The sequence below is a fragment of the Petromyzon marinus genome, chromosome 33 (genome assembly GCF_048934315.1).
Source record: "Petromyzon marinus isolate PM22_M1 ecotype Great Lakes invasive population chromosome 33, UKy_Petmar_22M1.pri1.0, whole genome shotgun sequence".
Taxonomy (NCBI): Eukaryota; Metazoa; Chordata; class Hyperoartia; order Petromyzontiformes; family Petromyzontidae; genus Petromyzon; species Petromyzon marinus.
In genome coordinates, this window is record NC_133699.1 from 9,664,897 (window position 1) to 9,685,756 (window position 20,860).

Here is a 20,860-nt window from a genome sequence, read left to right on the forward strand (position 1 = left end):
TACCATTTTAACCAACCCTGGGTGGATGATGGTGCGAGTGACTTGCACCGTAAGCCACGCGGCTTGGGCAGCCTCGGTGGCAGTGGCGCACGCCTGCGATCCACCACTTTCGGACAAGGGTTGGTGGGTCACGTACAGATGTGTAAGCCTCTATTTGGCCCGCGAGCGAAGATATAGCAGCAGAGTACAATGGGTTCGCTGAACCTGTCTGTGTTGGACCCTTGAGCATCACCCTCCTGGTATCTCTCTGGCGGGGTTTCTCCAGCTTCTGAGTTTCTCATGGGGTGAACCTGGTTTGTACGTGGATGGGTGACCACCAACCCGCCAGGCCTTCTAGCCAGGTGCTGTAGGTGTGTGGCTGCGAGGTGTGGCCAGGAGATGCCAGTGCTGCGTGCCACTCCCCTCGTGCACAGCAGCGCGGTGTGGGCTTTCTCCGGTCTCCTGCCATCCCGCCTCCGATTAGCACGGTCTGCTACGTACGGTGCGAAAGAGGTCCAACATACGTACGTGCAGAGCCAAACGCTACATTTGATGGAATTGGACAAAATATTGCAATGAAGCAGGACCCTCCTGAAAGAGTCTTAAGGCTCGGTGAGGTTGTCCTGTGTGAATAAGTTAACGTCCACCGTATCCTCTGGATCACAAGACGCACCCTCCTCCTCGTATGTTACAGAAAATTATATATGCGTACGTCTTATAACCTCGTCGGTGTGTGACTAGATATTGGCAGTCACAAGCTTGGGGTGCGTTGGAGCCACGATGGACACGGACGACAAACTGTTCGGTGCAGTAGGGAAACTTGTAGAGAGACCTGGATCAGACCCACACACCGCCCGGGAAAATAGGCAGCGCGGAGGAGACGGAGCGATGTACTCGCGTCATCCCGGTCCCAGTCCTCCTCGCTCCACGATGCCATCCTCAGCGAGTTGTTTAATTTGCAGAACAGCTCCCCCCCTCGCGGGGGAGGGGAGGGGGGGGCGCTCCCGGTGGAACACCCAGGAATGAGGCCCGACCTGTCCTCCCTCCTTCCGATCTCACTCCATCCCCCTATCTGGGCACAGCACGCGGGCTGAGGAGGAGGGGGGGCAGGGCGTGGTGGGCTCAGCGTTGCCCAAACAGCCTGGGTGCAGGGTGGGGGTGCGTGGTAAGAGGTTGTTCTACAGGCACACCGCCTCTGCAGTTAGCACACAAACTTCACTGCTGCCTGCTCGGTTGCCACCCTGGGCTGTGCGCGGTACAATGCCGGGCTGAACTTTAATTTTCGTTGCGCGGCGTCTTTGTGCCACCGCATCTCAAGACGCCGAACAGCAACGGTGGCATATGCAGGCCATCCTTTGGGGAAAAGAAGGAACGCTTTATTCAGTTGTTTGTTGTTTCATTTGACATTAAGAAATACATCATACGCAGAGACAAAGAGGGGGCTGGCCTTGAGTCTGAATTTGAGTTGGGACAGGGGAGGTCGATAGCGTTGCGACGGCTGTGGGAAAAGTGGGCAGCAGATTTGTAATGAGCAACTTCCCTCTGAGTAAAGGTTGACTCGGCAGGGCTTCGATGGAAAGCCTTTCGGTTGGTTACTGTAGTGGAGTAGACTGGCATGAGAGCGGAGAAGGTGGGCAGAGGCGAGTCCACGGTGGATCTTCAATCATCTCGGATCAACTTCAAAGATCGCTGAAGATCGAGATTGAATTGATCTCTGGCCAATGACCAACCACCAGCAATACTGGCCACTGTTTAGGGCCCTCCGTAAGCCGCAGCAACCGCGGGCTGCTTGAGATCCTACACGAGCCGCATTGACCAGGAGATGGAAACGCAGCAATGGCTCATTGAGAACAAACCAAAAATAATCCCCGTTTGGATCTGGGAGCGTCGTCACTATGCTGAAGAACGCGCGTGAGTCTTCTTTGGGGGTGGGGGGGCTTTGGGCTTCTTCCCCCACGCGAAATCAAACTCTCATTCGTGAAGAACTGGCCAAAACATTCCGACGTGGCAAGAATATCCTGCAACAACAAAAACGAGTCTTGAGACTCGGCGAGTTTGTATTATTATTATAACCACAACATGGGGGTGTGAGTACTGGGTGGATGATTTACATTGCACGGTCGTATTCTCGCGACTTCGGGGTGGCGTTCATCCGGCAGCGGACTGAGCATGTCTCGACCGTGGTTGTCGGTGTGGCGGCGGCGACGGAGTAGCGAGCCCCTTCAATGCGCGATGCTTCCACGAGGCGGCGGGGGCGACATCGTGGCCCCCGCTCGGGGTCTCCCCTCCTCCATCAAAAGGGTCCGCGCACCCCTTGTCAGGGGGTGGAAGCGGGGTGGAGGGTGGAAGAAGAGGAGGAGGAGGGGGGGGGGGGTGTCTCGAACAGGCGAGGGAGCCGCCCCTGACGTCCGAACGACGGCGACGAGTGACAACCACGAGGAGTCGGCGTTAGCTCCGCGGAACGGGCAGCGCGCCCCAACTCCACAACCCCCACCCCCAACTCGCCTCCCTTCCACGCCGAAGGAGTTCGGCGGCCGTGGCTGAACTCATCCCGCTGGGGACGCAAGTCGAAGTTGAGGGCGGCGCGCATCGAGACGCAAGCCGAGAGAGGAGGAGGGGGGGGGGGAGCGCTTTACTCCGCGCCTACCTCGACTCCCCCACCACCACCTCTGCCGCCGTGTGAAGAAGAGAGCTGGGTGGTGGTGGTGTGTGGTGGGGGGGGGGGCACACAGGGGAGCAAGCAGCCGATGCTGCCCCGCTGAGGGAGCAGCCCGGGGGCTCGCGCCAGGAGGAGGAGGAGAGCCGCAGTCGTCAGCGTCTCTGTCTCTCTGTCTGTCTCTCTCTCCTCTCTCTCTGTCTCTCTCTCCTCTCTCTCTCTGTCTCTCTCCTCGCGGCACTCGCCCGCCCGCATGGCGGGAGCTGAGGCGTGCGTGCACTCTCCCCGACGCCTCGACCCGCTCGCCGTGGCCGAACCGCTGCGCAAAGGGAACAAGTTTCTCAAATGGGAGGAGGTGAGAGTCCCAAACCTTCTTGCCTCCTCTCTCCTCATCCTCCCTCTTTACTGCTCGCTCTGTTGCCCTCCTGCACCCCCCCCCACCGCTCCCGTGGTGGTTGTTTTGTCGGTGGTGGTAGTGGTGACGACGTGTCCGCCTCCCCCACACCACCACCACCACCAACTCGCTCCGTCTCCACGCGTGGGGCCCCGTGAGACCAGCGGTAACGCGGCTCCCTGTGATCCGCGGCATCTCTGGCACCGCGTTATTGGGACCCCCCCCTCGTTGCGCTGCGTGTTTCTCAGGGGGAGCCACGTGCCCCCCCTCGCCTACCCCGTTGTCCTCGCGATCCAAATTCACCCCCCCCCCAAAAAAAAAACCAGGCCCTCCGGGACAGGGTCCTCTTGTTCCGTGTTCTCTCTGACTGGCACGCCGCTTATTACTCTGTCCGTGTTAACAGGGGTCTCGTGTTCCCCACGTTACTGCCATTCTGTGTTACTGGCCCCGTGTGACCGGGGGGGGGGGGCCCTGGGGGGGGACCCCTTTCCCAGTGCCACTGTCCCCATGTAACCCATGACCCCAGGGGGGACCCCTTTCCCAGTGCCATTGTCCCCATGTAACCCATGACCCCCGGGGGGGGGACCCCTTTCCCAGTGCCACTGTCCCCATGTAACCCATGACCCCCGGGGGGTGGACCCCTTTCCCAGTGCCACTGTCCCCATGTAACCCATGACCCCCGGGGGGGACCCCTTTCCCAGTGCCACTGTCCCCATGTAACCCATGACCCCCGGGGGGGGGACCCCTTTCCCAGTGCCACTGTCCCCATGTAACCCATGACCCCCGGGGGGGACCCCTTTCCCAGTGCCACTGTCCCCATGTAACCCATGACCCCCGGGGGGTGGACGCCTTTCCCAGTGCCACTGTCCCCATGTAACCCATGACCCCCGTGGGGGACCCCTTTCCCAGTGCCACTGTCCCCATGTAACCCATGACCCCCGTGGGGGACCCCTTTCCCAGTGCCAATGTCCCCATGTAACCCATGACCCCCGGGGGGGACCCCTTTCCCAGTGCCACTGTTGCCGTGATATGGAAAATGGTTGTGTGTATGGCTAGGATTGATGATATGCGATGTGATTGTGGCTATGGTCATGGTAGTATTGTAGTTAGGGATATGGCCGTGGATAGGTTTGTAGATATATATACGGACATGGCGATTCTTAAGGAAGCGGTTATGGATGGGATTATGATCCAGGGATTCATTTCAGACGGGTCTGTATTTAGCAGCGACCAAAAAATATTATAAACCGGCACACCACATCCAGTATACCCGTGCCTACGGCTGTGGCTACTAGTCACGTACCCCAACTCCAGTCTAACAGCGAGCCGGTTAAAATCATTCAATGGGAAATTAAATCCTGGCTATAGTTATGGTCTGGACTGTGGATATGGCCATGCTGATGTGACTGTGGCCAGAGCCAGATTAAGTTTGAATGGGGGGGGGGGGCTGAGGCTGTTGGGATTTTAGGGAGGGGGGGGGCCCATCTGTGTTTACTCAAATTCCTTCCCTTGATTTTTTTTTTATCACCACCATCACCCCATGCCCAATGCCGAACTCTCGGTCGGCATTCACTCTCGGTTATTGCAGCTCGAGCAGTTGAATTGTGATGCACTAATCTGTGGGGCCGGGTCATAGTTGAAAATACCAAAACTGCCCTAATATCGGCGCACACGGCCAACTGACTGGCCCATAACTACGAACCCATAAGGTTTACCCCGTATTCTTGTACAGGTGTAAAGACAGTGCGGAGCCATAGCGGGACAGTAAGGTTCCCTGGGGGCCATGGTTACTAATGATGATTGATGGGACAAGCGTTGACAGGGTCACGTGATTGGGAGCACGAGGAATCTAATGTCGGGAAAGTGCAATTAGGGCGGTGATTGACAAGATAAGGTTCCGGAATAGGGGCGTGGCCGGACCGGGAGAGGATAATATGAACCAGCGCGAGCCGGGGCTTGGGGCTGCGTGGTTGTAGGGAACTGTAGGGAACTGTCGTCATCGTCTGCGAGTTGTCTTGGGGGCCGTCCATAAATGACGTCACGCACCTGGGGGGGGGGGGGGGGTCGGACATTTGTGACGATGTGTGACGAGGGGGGGGGTTTGAGAAATGTGACGTCACATCAAAATGCGCAACTTTGAATAAATATAGAATTGCTATAACAACACAAATTGTTCTAACAACACTCGTACAACATCAGAGTGCAGCGCCACATTGAATACGCACTACAATGACAATAGTTTAAAGGGATTCGAAGCATGTTTTATTTTCAAAATGGAAATATGGTTGGGGGGGGGCAGAGCTTTGTGACGTCATATTTGAGGGGGGGTCTGACTCGCCGTGTGACGAGGGGGGGGGGGTCAAAAATCGTCCAAAATCTCGTGACGTCATTTATGGGCGGCCCCTTGAGACTCGAAGCGATGTCTCAGAATAGTCGTCTAACTACCCAAGTGTAGAGAGAGTCACTCGCTGTTACTCGTTGAGGAGTTGTCAGCGGACTTTATTCATAACAAATATACAGGAAGACAAGACGGTGTCTCTGAGAGCTACATTACACAGGGGGACATTGAGTTTCCAGGTCAGTTTTCAATTTCAGTTTCTTTATTTTGGTATAGCCCGGTGAGCCATTCGACTCTTGAATCGGGTGCAACCACAACAAACAAAAAAACAAAAACACGAACAAGAAAAACATCTTAAAGTGACTATGCGACTGTGCAAACAGAAAAATCCATACGGCGTACAGCCGTTTCAATATGGGCAAAACATTGTCTGTTTGTGTTTCTCTCCCTTGTGATGGGATTTTGTTGGATGAACGTTGAGATTTCTAAGGGCACGGGGTGGCCAATAAGGTCTGACTTGGTCTGTAATAAGGTAGGGCACTGATAAGGGGTTGACAGCTATGGGGTCGTATGATACGGTGATGCTATGGCTGTAAAGACAGCTACCGTGTTACAATATATTTTGTTACAACCATAACGCTGGATTGTTGTGTGGGGGGGGCTCAACATGTCACAGGCCGGGCTTCGGCTCCTGTGTTATTCCGACCCTGGTGGCTGTGGCTAGGGGATGTGGTTGGTGTTAGGGGATATGGTTGGTGTTAGGGGATATGGTTGGTGTTAGGGGATATGGTTGGTGTTAGGGGATGTGGTTGGTGTTAGGGGATGTGGTTGGTGTTAGGGGATGTGGTTGGTGTTAGGGGATGTGGTTGGTGTTAGAGGATGTGGTTGGTGTTAGGGGATGTGGTTGGTGTTAGGGGATGTGGTTGGTGTTAGGGGATGTGGTTGGTGTTAGGGGATATGGTTAGTGTTAGGGGATATGGTTGGTGTTAGGGGATATGGTTGGTGTTAGGGGATATGGTTGGTGTTAGGGGATATGGTTGGTGTTAGGGGATGTGGTTGGTGTTAGGGGATGTGGTTGGTGTTAGGGGATATGGTTGGTGTTAGGGGATATGGTTGGTGTTAGGGGATATGGTTGGTGTTAGGGGATGTGGTTGGTGTTAGGGGATGTGGTTGGTGTTAGGGGATGTGGTTGGTGTTAGGGGATGTGGTTGGTGTTAGAGGATGTGGTTGGTGTTAGGGGATGTGGTTGGTGTTAGGGGATGTGGTTGGTGTTAGGGGATGTGGTTGGTGTTAGGGGATATGGTTAGTGTTAGGGGATATGGTTGGTGTTAGGGGATATGGTTGGTGTTAGGGGATATGGTTAGTGTTAGGGGATATGGTTGGTGTTAGGGGATATGGTTGGTGTTAGGGGATATGGTTGGTGTTAGGGGATATGGTTGGTGTTAGGGGATGTGGTTGGTGTTAGGGGATGTGGTTGGTGTTAGGGGATGTGGTTGGTGTTAGGGGATGTGGTTGGTGTTAGGGGATATGGTTGGTGTTAGGGGATGTGGTTGGTGTTAGGGGATGTGGTTGGTGTTAGGGGATGTGGTTGGTGTTAGGGGATATGGTTAGTGTTAGGGGATATGGTTGGTGTTAGGGGATATGGTTAGTGTTAGGGGATATGGTTGGTGTTAGGGGATGTGGTTGGTGTTAGGGGATGTGGTTGGTGTTAGGGGATGTGGTTGGTGTTAGGGGATGTGGTTGGTGTTAGGGGATATGGTTGGTGTTAGGGGATATGGTTGGTGTTAGGGGATGTGGTTGGTGTTAGGGGATGTGGTTGGTGTTAGGGGATGTGGTTGGTGTTAGGGGATATGGTTGGTGTTAGGGGATATAGCTGTGGTTATGTATCGACTCTTAAGGTTATTGCTGATGCAGGAGTTGAGAGGCATTGCCTTCAACCCCGCGGTCTCGTCCACCTCCTCCTTGGGGCTCAAAGGTTGCGCTGGAGAGTGGCTGCCGTGCCCATTCGGCCTTGCGGGGGCGTGGGAACCCGCGGGCGTTGTCGCAATGTCGCCCCCACCACCACCACCACCCTTGCCCCATGACTGGGCCTTGCCCTGCACACAGCTCGGAGCAGGAAAAGGCACCGGGAGGAGGGAGAGCAGAGGGCAGGCAGGAGGGCAGGCAGGAGGGCAGGCAGGAGGGCAGGCAGGAGGGCAGGGGTCCGCTCGTACAGATGGGAGGGGTGAGCGGCAGGGTGAGAGTGGGAAGGTGAGTGACGTGGTGAGGTGCAAGCTGAGTTGCAGGGTGAGGAGCAGGGTGAGGAGCGGGGTGAGGAGCGGTGTGAGGAACGGTGTGAGGAGCAGGGTGAGGAGCAGGGTGAGGAGCAGGGTGAGGAGCAAGGTGAGGAGCAGGGTGAGGAGCAGGGTGAGGAGCGGTGTGAGGAGCAGGGTGAGGAGCGGGGTGAGGAGCGGTGTGAGGAGCAGGGTGAGGAGCAGGGTGAGGAGCAGGGTGAGGAGCGGGGTGAGGAGCGGGGTGAGGAGCGGGGTGAGGAGCGGTGTGAGGAGCGGGGTGAGGAGCAGGGTGAGGAGCAGGGTGAGGAGCAGGGTGAGGAGCGGTGTGAGGAGCAGGTTGAGGAGCAGGGTGAGGAGCGGTGTGAGGAGCAGGGTGAGGTGCAGGGTGAAGAGCAGGGTGAAGAGCAGGGTGAGGTGCAGGGTGAGGAGCAGGGTGAGGTGCAGGGTGAGGAGCGGGGTGAGGAGCGGGGTGAGGAGCGGGGTGAGGAGCGGCGTGAGGAGCGGTGTGAGGAGCAGGGTGGGGAGCAGGGTGAGGAGCAAGGTGAGGAGCAGGGTGAGTGGAAGGGAAGGTGTGTGGTGTTCACTGGTGGCGTCTGCAGCTCGGAGCAGGCAGGCACAGCTGGGCCCCGAGTCACACAGCTCTGCCGTGACACCGCAGACTGAGTCACCCTTTACTCGCGTGACCGATTTTTACTCGAATTCAAAGAATCACTGATTTACTGCGGTGGAGGGGCTGAATTAGGAGGGCTGAGCTGAGGAGTGGCCCTGTCGGTTCTCTGTTGTAACCCGTAGCCCCTTCTGCCGGCCTCCCCCCCACCTCCACCGCCCACCCCCCACCCCTCTTCTTCGGCCCCCTCCTTCCATCTTGGACCCCCCCCCCGCACCCTCCGCCCATAGTCAGCAACTGCATCATCTTAAAATAACTGACGTGAGAACGTGGCCAGGAATCCCAAGAGCTGAGAGTAACAGACGCTAACGGGCTCCTCGTAAACACGGGCCGAGCGGGGGGGGGGCCCGCTCCGCTTTGCAAGCGTCTGCCGCATGTGGCTCGCCTACGTTGGCTTTGTCGTCGGCCTTTGAAGTTTGTATTCCGCCGCGGTGCTCCCATTTGGGCCGTGCTTCATTTAATTCCAGGAAACCCACCTGTGCGTATCTATGATTGGGAAGAAGGGGGACAGCCTTGAGCGTTGGCGGACCCCCCACCGTGTGCCTGGCGGGCTGTCTCCGGGTACCGCTGCGTCCTCGAAACGCGCAGCTCGGCGCTCATTGAGGCCGCGTGGGGACCGGCAAAGCGTGCCGATGTAGCGCTACTAAACTCGCCACACAGCTCACCAACACCGGTACTAAACTCGCCACACAGCTCACCAACACCGGTACTAAACTCGCCACACAGCTCACCAACACCGGTACTAAACTCGCCACACAGCTCACCAACACCGGCACTAAACTCACCAGAGCTTGCACGCTCGCCAAAATATTTCTGGCAAACCACCCAAAATGTTTCGGACCATTGAGGGACAACTCCGCGTTGAGGCAGACCGCTTGGAAGTCCGTGTACACCGGCTGACCATTCACGCTCTGGTCATTCATATTTGCGATAAAATCTTTCGAGTTGCCCTCACATGCCTGGAGATTGTTTAGGGTATGCACGCGGCTCGCCAGTGCCACTGCCCAGATGCGCGCAGCTCTGGGCCAGATTGGCAGCGATGTACCGAATTATCGTGAAAGCATTCGCGCTCGGCACTGCCCAGATGCGCGCAGCTCTGGGCCAGATTGGCAGCGATGTACCGAATTATCGTGAAAGCATTCGCGCTCGGCACGCTTTTGCATTCCGCCCGTGCCGCGCAATTGCGAGTTTTCACTGCTTTGCACGGTTTCGCTCTCCTGACTACATCGAGGCTCCCTTAATACCCTGGATTTGCGGGCTTGCTTTTATTGTCATTATTATCATCATCATCATCATCGCTGCAGCTGCGACGACGGGGGTGGGTGGGAACGTGAGCTCACGTCCCCCCCCCGCAGTCGAGGCAGACGCGCGCGTTGCACGCTCGCGGAATTCACCGACGAGCCTGGACACGCAGCCAGGGGAACGAGGGCGATGGACCGGGCTGCGGTGGAGCCTTGGTGGGGCCGCGCCCTCCGGGTCGTTTTTTTGTCTCTCACCCCCGGTTCGATCCGTCGTTGGCATTGGCCAAGATATCCCAACGTAGCAGGAGCCGGCCCGAAGCAGAGTCTTCAGACTCGGCGATGCTTTCCGGGATAAACGAAGCACTTGACCCAGTACACGCGCGGCCCTTGCCTGTTTACCGAGTACCTGTCTCGTGGTATTATACCGAGAGAGACACGAAGGGGAACAATGTAAAAATTCGAGTTGGAGACATCACGTTGTTGAGAAAAGCCACCTGGGCTGGAGCAGGACGCGTCGCTCGAAGGGATGGACGATGGCCGGTGGTCAAGACTGACGGCAGAGTGGCAGCGAAAAGAGCGAGTCGCGCCCGACAGGAGATGGAGCGATGAAATCGGCTCACGCATGGGAGCCAACGTAATTGCTCGTAGCATCGCGAGATCGCGAGGGATGGCTATGGCACAGGGGGGGGGGGTCTTCGTCGAGCAGCGGATAGACCATGGCTCACGCTGTGTGGTGATTAGCGCATGCCACTGTACACGTGTTCGTTGTATGTGCACTTTAGTCACGCACCTCTGTGTTTTATGGAGTACAGTAAGCCCTAAGGACCGACTTCGCATGTTGATGAAACAGTCACAAGACCCACACACATGCTCGCTGCCTTGGCGATTTGCCCATTTGTTGGTCATGCAAAAAGGTGGTTTCATTTCACCAAATATTAGACAAAAAGGACCATTCTTTCACAACACATGAATAGACGCTGTGTGTGCGTGTGTTCAGTGATGACTAATAAACAGCTTAGAGCCCTTTGAGGTCTGTATCTCTTACAAGTGTGTGCACAAAGACAAAGATCCCCCATGTCGCCTTTAACAGACTTTTAGGGTAAAGTGCTGTGAGCGAGCACCTATGAAGGCTGGGACAGAGCAACCTATGAGTGGGTGGTGTGACCTCATCGCTTCCGGCCATCATCTCCCCAGTGATATTTACAAATGGTGCCAGGTACTAATTTAAGGCTGAGTTGATCTAGGAGAGGCCCATAACCGGTTCTGACATCTCTCACCACAGAAGTTGGCCGTGGCTGGGAATTGAACCCAGGACTCTAGGTTCACAGGACATTCAATGCTCGAACCACTATCCCACAGCTACCCCTCCCCCATTACACACGCACCCACCCACCCACATGCGCACGCACGCAGGCAAGCACGCGTAGTTCGCTGACTCACGAGTGATGGGGCCCGAGTGCTGTTATATACATCACAAGCTCTGGACACCGCTTCACATGCCACAGGAAGTTGCGGTGAGTTTTTCGTGCGTCTTGCCGCGTTCCCGTGACCGCTGGGAAGCGAGCTCGTGCGGTCCGAGAACCAGGATTTTGGTGGGCTTGGCTCCGATTCCCACGGCGACCTTACCGGAGCCATGCCTGGGTCACAGAAAAAAAGGCTTCTCTTCCCCACCCCGAATATTCCCTTCCCTTTGGAACCAATATTTGTCCACACAGAGGGCAGCACTTTCCCACCCGGTCACCCACTCTGCGTAAGATTTTTCACTTGGCAGTCACAGAGCTGGAATTGAGTTAAATTCAGCGCCGAACCAAACTTGATGCGTTTTTAGTCATTTGTGACTTGGGCTGAGGCCATAAACTCACTCCACTTGAGATCTCGGTTGAATCAGAGGTATTGACCGCCCGGACATTGAACTTGTGACCTCGGCTCTCGGACCTCTGAGCCGCACGGCCACAACCTTTGGCTCGTTGTTTCGTGGGCCGTGTGGCCAGCGTCAGGCACCGTGTGCCGGTGTGGGCCACCTCCCGCCCCGGGACCCCAGCTCACCCGCACGCCATCACCCGCGTGGGCGACATCGCGACAAGCCGCGCCGTCGTGAGCGGGCCTCTGAGTGGGACCGACGGGGGGGGGAGGGAGAGGGGTGGAAACTGGAGACGCGCGCGGATTTATTCGCTTATCAGTTTAAATGGATTCGTAATTCTAATCGCGTCTCCGAGGAGGCGGCCGTGTGGCTCAAGGGTCAAACGCGCCGAGCCGGCACCACCGACACATATATACGCATGTATGTATGTAAATATTATTTCGCACAGTACGTAGCCAACCGTGCTAATCGGAGGTGCGGGGGACGGACAACAAACCAAACGCATCCCGGGTTCGAGTCTGGGTTTCGGTCGCCCCGCGATCGGACCGGGTTTGAATGGCGGCGAGTCGATGGTCGCAGCACAAGAAGCTCGTCATATTAACGTTAATACATGTCGCCTAATTTCGGCGAAAATTCCAGATTTGCGAATTTGCACATTTCCGTTTGTTTCCCGCGGGGATAAAAAAAATCCCGCGAGCAGGTTGTGTGGGGTAGGTGCGGCCCACGACCCCCAGCTGCGGGCGGATTTAGCGGTCACTTGAAGGGTCCTCGGAAGTAGTTCTGCGGCATCCGCCTCTGTAGGCCGTTCACTTTGCACGGGGCGATGCGCCGGGGTGTGCAAAGGCGCGAGTGAAATCCGGTCGCGAAGGACAACGAAGGCAGTTGCGCCTGCGTTTGATGTGAAAGAAAAATACCACGGCCCGCGTCGCCGTTTGGCGCACACGTTGTGGAACAGCGATTACAACAACAATGATGACGACTGTAATTGGCGAACGTAATAATGATAATAATAATCAAGTAGACGTGGTATTGGTGCTTGTGACGCACGGCTATCACCGAGGAAGGCGCCACTGCGATTCACAGACGAGGCGTGCAGTAGTTTCCGCGTGCGGTTCCCAGCTGAGCAACTCGCCCGACTCGCGCTGAAGAAGTTGGAGGTCACTCTGCACAGGTGGCGGTTGTCGACGATTACGAGCGTGTGTCCCCGTGTCGAGCGGTGTCTCGTTAGTTTGATCGTCGCTTCGCACGGGGTCACACACCCCGACCGACCCCGACCGCGAGGGATGCGTCCGATGACCGCCGCTGTGGTTTGCTTCTGCCCAATAGGAAACCAACTCGCTGGCGGCCGTGACCCTCATGGTTGACCCCAAGGGTTACTTCCTCTACTGGACCGACCAGAACAAGGTCAGCGGCCCCCCACCCCCTCGCCCGCACCCCCCCCCACCCCCCCTCCCCCGCCTGCACCGCCGGCCCACGTAGCACCGCCGCTCCACTGCATGCCTCTGGGGCATTGAGAAGAGTTGTGATGATATTGGAATAGTGGCGGTGGTGATGTTGTGGTGGCGGTGATGGTGTTGTCATGGTGATGGTGTGGTGGCGTTGATAATATTGTGGCAGTATTGATGCGGTGGATGTGATGGCATAGTGTTGGTGTTGTGGCAGTAATGGTGTGGTGGTGGTGGTGTTGTGGCAGTGACCGTGTGTTGAGGCAGGATCTATGAGTTGTAGATGAGAGCACAACCATAACAGGTGTGGCGTGTAAGGTTTTCTAGTGAAACGGAGTGCTTTGTTGTGGCTGCCTCTGTGTTGTGGCAAATATTTCCACCCTGGCAGGCACGGTGTTGTGTCAGAACTGTGACAGGTGTGGTGTTGTGGCCGACGAGGCTTGACGGCCGCAGAAGGTTTATGTTGTGGCCTAATTGGTGCCATGGTGGGCTCCGTGTTGTTGCAAGAATAACATCGTAGCCACAGTGTTGAAGTCACGGTGTTGTAGTCACGTTCGTGCGGTTGTCATGGTGTTGCGGTGAGAACGGTGTAGTGGTTGGTTGGCTCGGCGTTGCGGCAAACACCGTGTTGCATTTGCCGCGGTGTTGTGGCGAGTACGGTGTTGTGGCGAGTACGGTGTTGTGGCGAGTACGGTGTTGTGGCGAGTACGGTGTTGTAGTTGGGATGGTGCTGCGGCGGTTGCCGCGTTGCGGTTGGGCCGGTGTTGCGGTGAGCTCAAGGACGCGAGTCCGCGCGTCTCGGTTCCCACGCGGTGGTGCGCATCGTTCGTCTTCATAGCGTCGCGTGCGGTTCCCACGCCGTGTCTCAGCCCCGCGCGCCCTCGTACGTCCTCCGCTCGTCTCTGCTGGACGCTCTCCAAACGACTGCCGTCCGCTGCTGCCCCCATCACCGCCCCCATCGCCATCCCCATCGCCGCCCCCATCGCCGCCCCCATCGCCGCCCCCATCGCCGCCCCCATCGCCGCCCCCATCGCCGCCCCCATCGCCGCCCGACGAAGCCGCCCAGCGAGCGGCATGGACGGAAGAGACGCCGTTGTTTTGTCGTTCATCCCCAAATCCCACGAGGGCCGCTGTCACGGCCGTCCACGGCGCTGACTCAGCGGGCGAGTGCCGAGGGGCCGGCGACGACGCGCGGAGGGAAAAACAAACACACGCGTTGGTGAGCGTTTATAACGACCCGGCCTTATGTGGGCCGGAGACGTGGAGGCGACGGCGCGCGTGGTGCCGGCGGTCACCGGCGGTCACCGGCTGTCACCGGCGCTTACGTCGTCTCCTGCCGAAGTCGAACGTCCCCGGTGTTGCGCAGGCTCGGCTCCTCCGATCCTCTTTCCCCATGCACCTCTGCTGTGTGCGTCTTCTCTGGTCACATTCCACTGGCCTCACTTCAAGTTCCCCGCATCCTCCCCTCACCCTCGGTCTCCCTCTCCCCGTGCCCTGCACCGGCAGCAACTCCATCGCCCTTTTCATCGATCTGTAAGTCTACGGGTCTCTGTGTGAGTCTGTGGGTCTCTGTGTGAGTCTATGGGTCTCTGTGTGAATCTATAGATATCTGTGTGAGTCTGTGTATCTGAGTCTATGGGTCTCTGTGATTCTATAGGTATCTGTGTGAGTCTATGGGTCTCTGTGTGAGTAATGGTATCTGTGTGAATCTATAGATATCTGTGTGAGTCTATATGTATCTGTGTAAGTCTTTGGGTCTCTGTGTGAATCTGAAGATATGTGCGAGTCTGTGGGTCTCTGCGACTATATGGGTCTCTGTGTGAGTTTACGAGAATCTGTGTGAGTGTGGGTCTCTGTGTGACTGTATGGGTCTCTGTGTGACTATATGGGTCTATGTGAGTTTACGAGAATCTGTGTGACTGTGGGTCTCTGTGTGACTATATGGGTCTCTGTGTGACTGTATGGGTCTCTGTGTGAGCGTGGATCTCTGTGTGACTATATGGGTCTCTGTGTGACTATATGTATCTAATCGCCACAATCCTTCTAACAGCGCCTTCTTTTTTCCCCTCTCAACACAGACCCAAACGATCAAAGTCTCGCCCCCCTGTCCACTGAGAATCTCAGCAACCTCCGCTAAGCCTCTTAAGATATTCCCAACATCCATATCAGCATTCTCATGTGGTTCACCAGCATGAGTATCATTATCATTATAATAATTCAGCAACAATTATTATTTACCCAGGTGAGACGTCTTTGATGTGCTGCTACAATGCTGCCATATGCGAATGATCAGGGTTAATGAGTTCGCCCTGACCCGGTGATGCCCTAGCACACTAATTGATTCGGATCAATTCCTGGCCGCTGATTGGCCATAATTAAGGCCTCCGGGTTCTTTCTTTTTGGGCCCCTCTCTCCGCACTCGAGGGTCGTGCGCTCTCCAATTCACGGGCGCCGCTGCTGCCGCTGACGATCGGAGCTGTCCCAATCCTACAACAAAAGTGTCTGCTGCTGATGCTGCTGCTGATGCTGCTGATGACGCTGCTGCTCCTTCACCCCAGCCTCCCCACTTTTTGCGTGCGTGCGTGGAGAAGATCTTATCTCCGCTTCTCCACGGCGACGTGACCGGCAGCCTGGCCTGCCAGGGGGGCCGCTCTCCATCACGCCACGAGGCCCCCAATTGCTGGCATCGTAAATATCCCACAGCGGCCATGGGGGGAGGGGCGGGATGGGGGGGGGGCATTAAAGCTGGCAGGTTTTTACAAACAGGCCGCGCTGGAGATTTAGGGCACGTGCACGCCCTCAGTCTCTATTTACTCTTAAACGGTTCGCGCCAGCCTCCATCAATGGCCCTGATCGGCCCACGCCACTGGCTACCAACGTCCACCCTTATTTGGGCAGCGGTGCTGCGACGCAGCTGATGTAGGGGCCGCGACGGAGCCGGTACCAGGTCTCCGTGCAGGTGGCAGTTTCGTACGCGGGCAGTCATCACAGGCCTCCAAGTGGGCGGTGCTCTGCCGTGGGTGCCCCCGATCCCAGTCTCAAGTGCAGTGGATCCAGGTCTCTCTGGATGTGAAGGGTGTCCCAAGTCTCCCCGTCGAGGTGACGGAATCCGAGGTCTTCTCACAAGCGATGGGGTCCCAGTTCTCCCTGCAGGTGACGGGGTTCCCAGGTCTCCCCAGAGGGTCGCGTCACCGCGACTAACCCGGGGCACATGTGCCGTCCGGCCACCGTCAGTAGCAAGTGGTAACCGGTGTTCGGCCTCTGGGTGGCCGAGAGGTGGCCAGAAAGCGGCCCGTTGAGATTTAAGTAGCTCCAGGACGCGATCGAAACATAATTCGGCGCGTCTGGCTGTCACGTATATCACGTCCCTGGCGGCGTCGGGGCGCGGAAGTGATGCTAATTTGTGTACAAATGTGGAAACGCGACGATTTGTGTCGAATGCGATCACGGCGCGAGTGGGCTGCGCGCGTTATTGACGGTTGCCGCGGCGCTCCGCGAAAACAACAGTCGGTGCTTGATGAGCTTTACGACTTCCTTCATGGCCGGCGTCTTTGGCAGAGCGGTTAGTTTCACGTTTAATTTATTCTACGCGTTCCTGCCCCGAGCCGTCCGCAACCCCGTCCCCCTCCACACCGCAGCTCCGCTCGCTCCTCGCGGTGTCATTGAGGCTCTTGTGTGTGTGTGTGCGCGCTTGACTGTGGGTGTGTGCGCGCTTGACTGTGTGTCTGTGTGTGCGTGCGCACTTGGGGGTGTGTGTGTGTGTGTGGTGTCTGCTTGAGTGTGCATTTTTGTGTTTTGCACACGCCTGTGTACATGTGTACGAGCATTTGAGTGTGTGTGTGTGCGTGCATATGTGCTCGCTAAAAGCACTTGCCCCAACAGTCTGTTCAGGCTACACGGGGCGTCTTTGTTTGTGCTTGCGTGTGCGAGCGCGTGCGAGCGCGTGCGTCTGTGAAGTGAGATTAGCACACTGCGCTATGAACCCAGTGACCCGAGTTTCATTCCCGCTCACGGCCAACACCAGTGACGAATATCTGAACCGGTCCTGGGGCATCCCCTACGTCGACCCAGCCTTAAATGAGTACCTGGAGCTGAGTGTAAATTGTGGCCGCGCTTGGTGTTGGCCACACCATCCCCTTGTTAACGGCCTTAATAGGTGCTCTCAAACCGAACTACTGGCCCAAGCAGTCCGACACTGAACCGGCGTCTTTGTCTCCGCGCCGTGCATGCGCGCGTTTGTTTGCCGAGCGAGCGAGTTGGTGCGATTGCTGCGTCTGCCAGACTCTCGCTGAGCAGTTGAATCTGTGCGAGATGGAGGAGTGCCAGGGCTGGCGAGAGACATCTGGCGTGGTGAGAGTATGGGGAACGTGGGCAGGGGGCAGCGCACGCAGCGCAGCGCTTGGCCTCCAGCACGCGGCTCTCATTCTTGCCCAGCAAATACCTCGACACAATTACGTAATTAGTTGCTTCCTCCTCGGCTCACGGCCATGGCTTTTTCGGGAAGCGGTTGTGCAATCGCCAATTCTGCCCCGTGCGCGTCCGCCAACTCCTACGCGTGACCGCCCCATGCCAGTTGCCCCCGGCGACCTTCGGAGGCCCCGGTAAAACCCTCAATCCCCCCCCCCCCCCGCGTATCTTGTCGGCAGGAGACAGAATGCCTGGAGATAACGAGCATCAGGGACACGCGGACCGGACGCTACGCCAAGGTGCCCCGGGTAAGGCAGCGCCGCTGGCCGGGCGGAGGCCGGGCGGAGGCCGGGCGGTGGCCGGGCGGAGGCCGGGCGGAGGCCGGGCGGAGGCCGGGTGGAGGCCGGGCGGAGGCTGGGTGGAGGCCGAGTGGCACGAGGTTGCTCCGGGAGGCCGGCCGGCACCGCGCGTCCTGGCATGGACCGCTTGGTGGTAGAGAGCGGTTGCAAAACGACCCGCGAAGCGCGCCGGCGCCTCTGGGGGCTGGAGACAGAGAGTGAGCGTGCGATTTGAGAGTGAGTAGTGTGTGTGTGGTATGACCAACATCTCGGCCGTGGCAGATCACTGTTATAATTCAGTAGGCTCACATGACATTGACTTCTCCAAGGCAGAGGTTCTTTGCAAGCCATCTGGCTACCATGAGAGATTCACGAGGCTATCCACATATACAAACACAGAGACAATTTCAACCGAGAAGATGGATTCTGGCTTAGCAATCATTGGAAGGATTTGATAAACCATTTCGGGTCTTAATTGATTGTTCGTGCTTACGGTGGCTTTCAGACCGTATCCATTATTTTCGTCTCCACCCTCTTTTCCGAACATAGATGGACTCGTCCATCTCAATAACTGCCAAATCGCTCTCCGTGGTGCTGACGTTAAAAAAAAAACGCCACTTTTTTCAAATTTTCTTGCTGTAGTTTTCACACCTAATGATGTGATTGCTTGTGTTGCAGTCGAAATGTCGTGAGAATTTTATTGTTTTATATTTTTATTATTTTATTGTTTCTCTTCTACATGACTTTACCGAAAGAACCAAGAATAAGAGTGTGTGATAGTTGACAGTCATCTTGATCAGTTAATCTGTAATGCCCAGGTCTGTACTGTGACCTCTTGCGACCAGGCGTGGTGCTCGCCACCCAACCCCTCATGCCGTGCCATGCAGGCCTTAATAGGTGCTTCTCGCGAACAGGACTCGCCCCAACAGTCTGTTAAGGGCTGAACAGGGTGGGCATCTTTTGTTTTGGTCTTCATCGAGCTGTGTGCCTGTGTGCCTTGTACGTGCGTGCGTGGCTTCTCCCTGCTCAGAGCCAACTGTGAAGCGCCGAGTTTAGCACTCGGCAGCTCGGTGTGAACGAGCGGGCGGCACGCGGAACTCCTGGAGAATTCACAACGTGCGGAGCCCCGTGCCTGCCCGCTCGTTCGCTCGCCGACTCGCTCATTCACTCGCTCTGTCACCCGACCGCTCATTGAAAGGCTCGCCCATTCCAGCTGCTCGCTCGCTCGCTCGTTCACCTGCTTACTCCTACGCCCACTTACCCACTTGCCTACATGCCCCATTCACCCGCCCGCTCATTCACCCGCCCACTCATTCACCCACTCGCTCACCCGCTCACGCATTCGCTCCCCCGCATGTTTTTGCACCTGCTTGCCCGCCCTCCAGCTCGCCAGATTACTCGCCCAGTCGCCCACTCATCCACTTGCCAGATGTGGACACGTTTTGCGTAAGCGGCGCGTGAATTTCTTGAGACAGTTGAGAATTTGACTAATCCTTAGGCGCAGCTAACATCGTACTGACCGCGCGTCACTTGTAACGTCACTTTGCACGGCGCAGGCCTTGATAAACCCAAGCTCGTGGTATTTTGAGGTCACATGGACGAGGCCATGTGTATGCACGTTTGTGTGTGTGTATGTATGCACGTGTATGTATGTTTGTAAGTATGCGGAGCGGTGGAGCAGTGGTTAGCGCATTGCACGACAAACCCGGCGACCCAAATTCGATTTCCGCTCAAGACCATAACACTGGTAAATATTTCGACCCGGTCCTAGGTTGACTCAGCCTTAAATGAGTATCTGAAGTGTGTAAATCAGCTGCACTGGGGAGACAAAGGCAGTCCGGTGTGATGCTGCATGGCCAACCAGCCCGTTTGCGTGCCGTTCCAGCCTTCATAGGTACTCACAGCACTTGCCCCAACAGTCTGTTAAAGGCTACACGGGGGATGTTTATCTTTGTGTTTGTAAATATAGCGATATTCCTGCAAAGGACACAGTGGAGCTCACTCGCACACAAGGCCACGCGGTATTGATTTGGAGCCCAAAGATCAGGCGCTCCGGATAAACAGGGTACACGTGGGTCACGGCAGGGGCTGAGGTCAGGGGTCATCTGTTTAAAGGTCACGGGCACTGTCTGACGGCCAGATGACTCCCACACTCCGCCCACTCCATACCTCTCACCACAATGAACACCCGGCACCTCTCATCACATACCCTGTACCTCTCACCGCACACCCGGTACCTCTCGCCATATTCCCGATATTCTCACTACACACCCGGTACAGGATCAGGATCAGAATCAGAATCGATATTTATCCCAGAGAGCTTACGAAGGTCTTTTCTCACAGATCTCCAGTTAGGGGCGTGTCAGAAAGTTACAACAACGATTGGAGTGCAAAGGTTAGGAAAGGGTAAGCCAATCACCGCTTTCTATGATAACGTTTGTTTAAGGGCGCTCTCTAAATTTGAATGATTATAACAAATAAATAAATAGTGTAGATAAAGTATATAAGTTCAAATTGCATAAGATCGGGACACTGATTCCCAAGCTTGGGCAAGCTCTCACCACACACCTGGCACCTCCAACACACCACACTTGTGTTGGTGGTGGTCGGGCGTAGGGGTCACTTGAAAGCGCCCCCCCCTCCACCCCACCGCACCCCCACGGGTTCCACCCTTTGAAGCCGTGGCCTCGTTTTTTTTGGCCCGCAGCTGCGGCCAAGCGACGCTCGCCCTTTGATGGGCGGAGCCCCCCCCCCGGCACCCAGACCCCCCCCCCCCACCCTGGGACGACGTGGCGCGGCACAGGCCCGGTGCGGCCGCCTCTGAAGCGACCACACTGTCTGAAGTCCGGCCGCGGTGCGCACGGCCCCCGGTGCGGCGCTCTCGCGCTCCCGTTGGACACGCGGCCGCCGGGGCCTCCGATAGCCAAACGGAGCGTGCCGGAGCTCACTCTGCCAGGGTGGGGGTGGAGCAAGCGACGAGTGTGGGATCATTGGGCTGGGAGTTGCGGCTTCCGAAGCCAAATGCTTCCACCTCGCGGGAGCTTCTTTTTGTTTGTCGATCACATTTGCGCGTCCACGCGTGGGCGTGCGCGTATGCATGTGTGTAATGTGGAACTTCTATCGCACCGTATGTAGCCAACCGCGCCAATCGGAGGTGTGGCGAAAGGACAACAAACTAAACACTAAAAGCAGCATCCGCGTGGATGTGTGCGATCATCTGTGTGCATGCCTGCTTGTCTGTGTGCATGTGGGTGTGTGTGT

At 56.7% G+C, this 20,860-nt stretch overlaps 1 protein-coding gene across 3 annotated transcripts in view; it reads left to right on the top strand.

Moving 5' to 3' along the window:
- Positions 1–1,182: 1,182 nt before the first annotated feature.
- The window catches only part of LOC116948421 (1-phosphatidylinositol 4,5-bisphosphate phosphodiesterase beta-1-like), a 37,656-nt gene continuing 17,978 nt past the window's right edge, over positions 1,183–20,860 (top strand). Inside the window, exons 1-3 of one of the 3 annotated variants that reach the window (XM_032965077.2) lie at positions 1,183–2,990; positions 12,736–12,813; positions 17,501–17,569. In XM_032965077.2, the coding sequence (XP_032820968.1) occupies positions 2,889–2,990; positions 12,736–12,813; positions 17,501–17,569 (249 nt within the window). In that variant the 5' untranslated portion in view covers positions 1,183–2,888. Of the gene's footprint in view, positions 2,991–12,735; positions 12,814–17,500; positions 17,570–17,650; positions 17,837–20,860 lie in introns of those variants that run through there. The other 2 variants (XM_032965078.2, XM_032965080.2) reach the window with 2 other exon arrangements.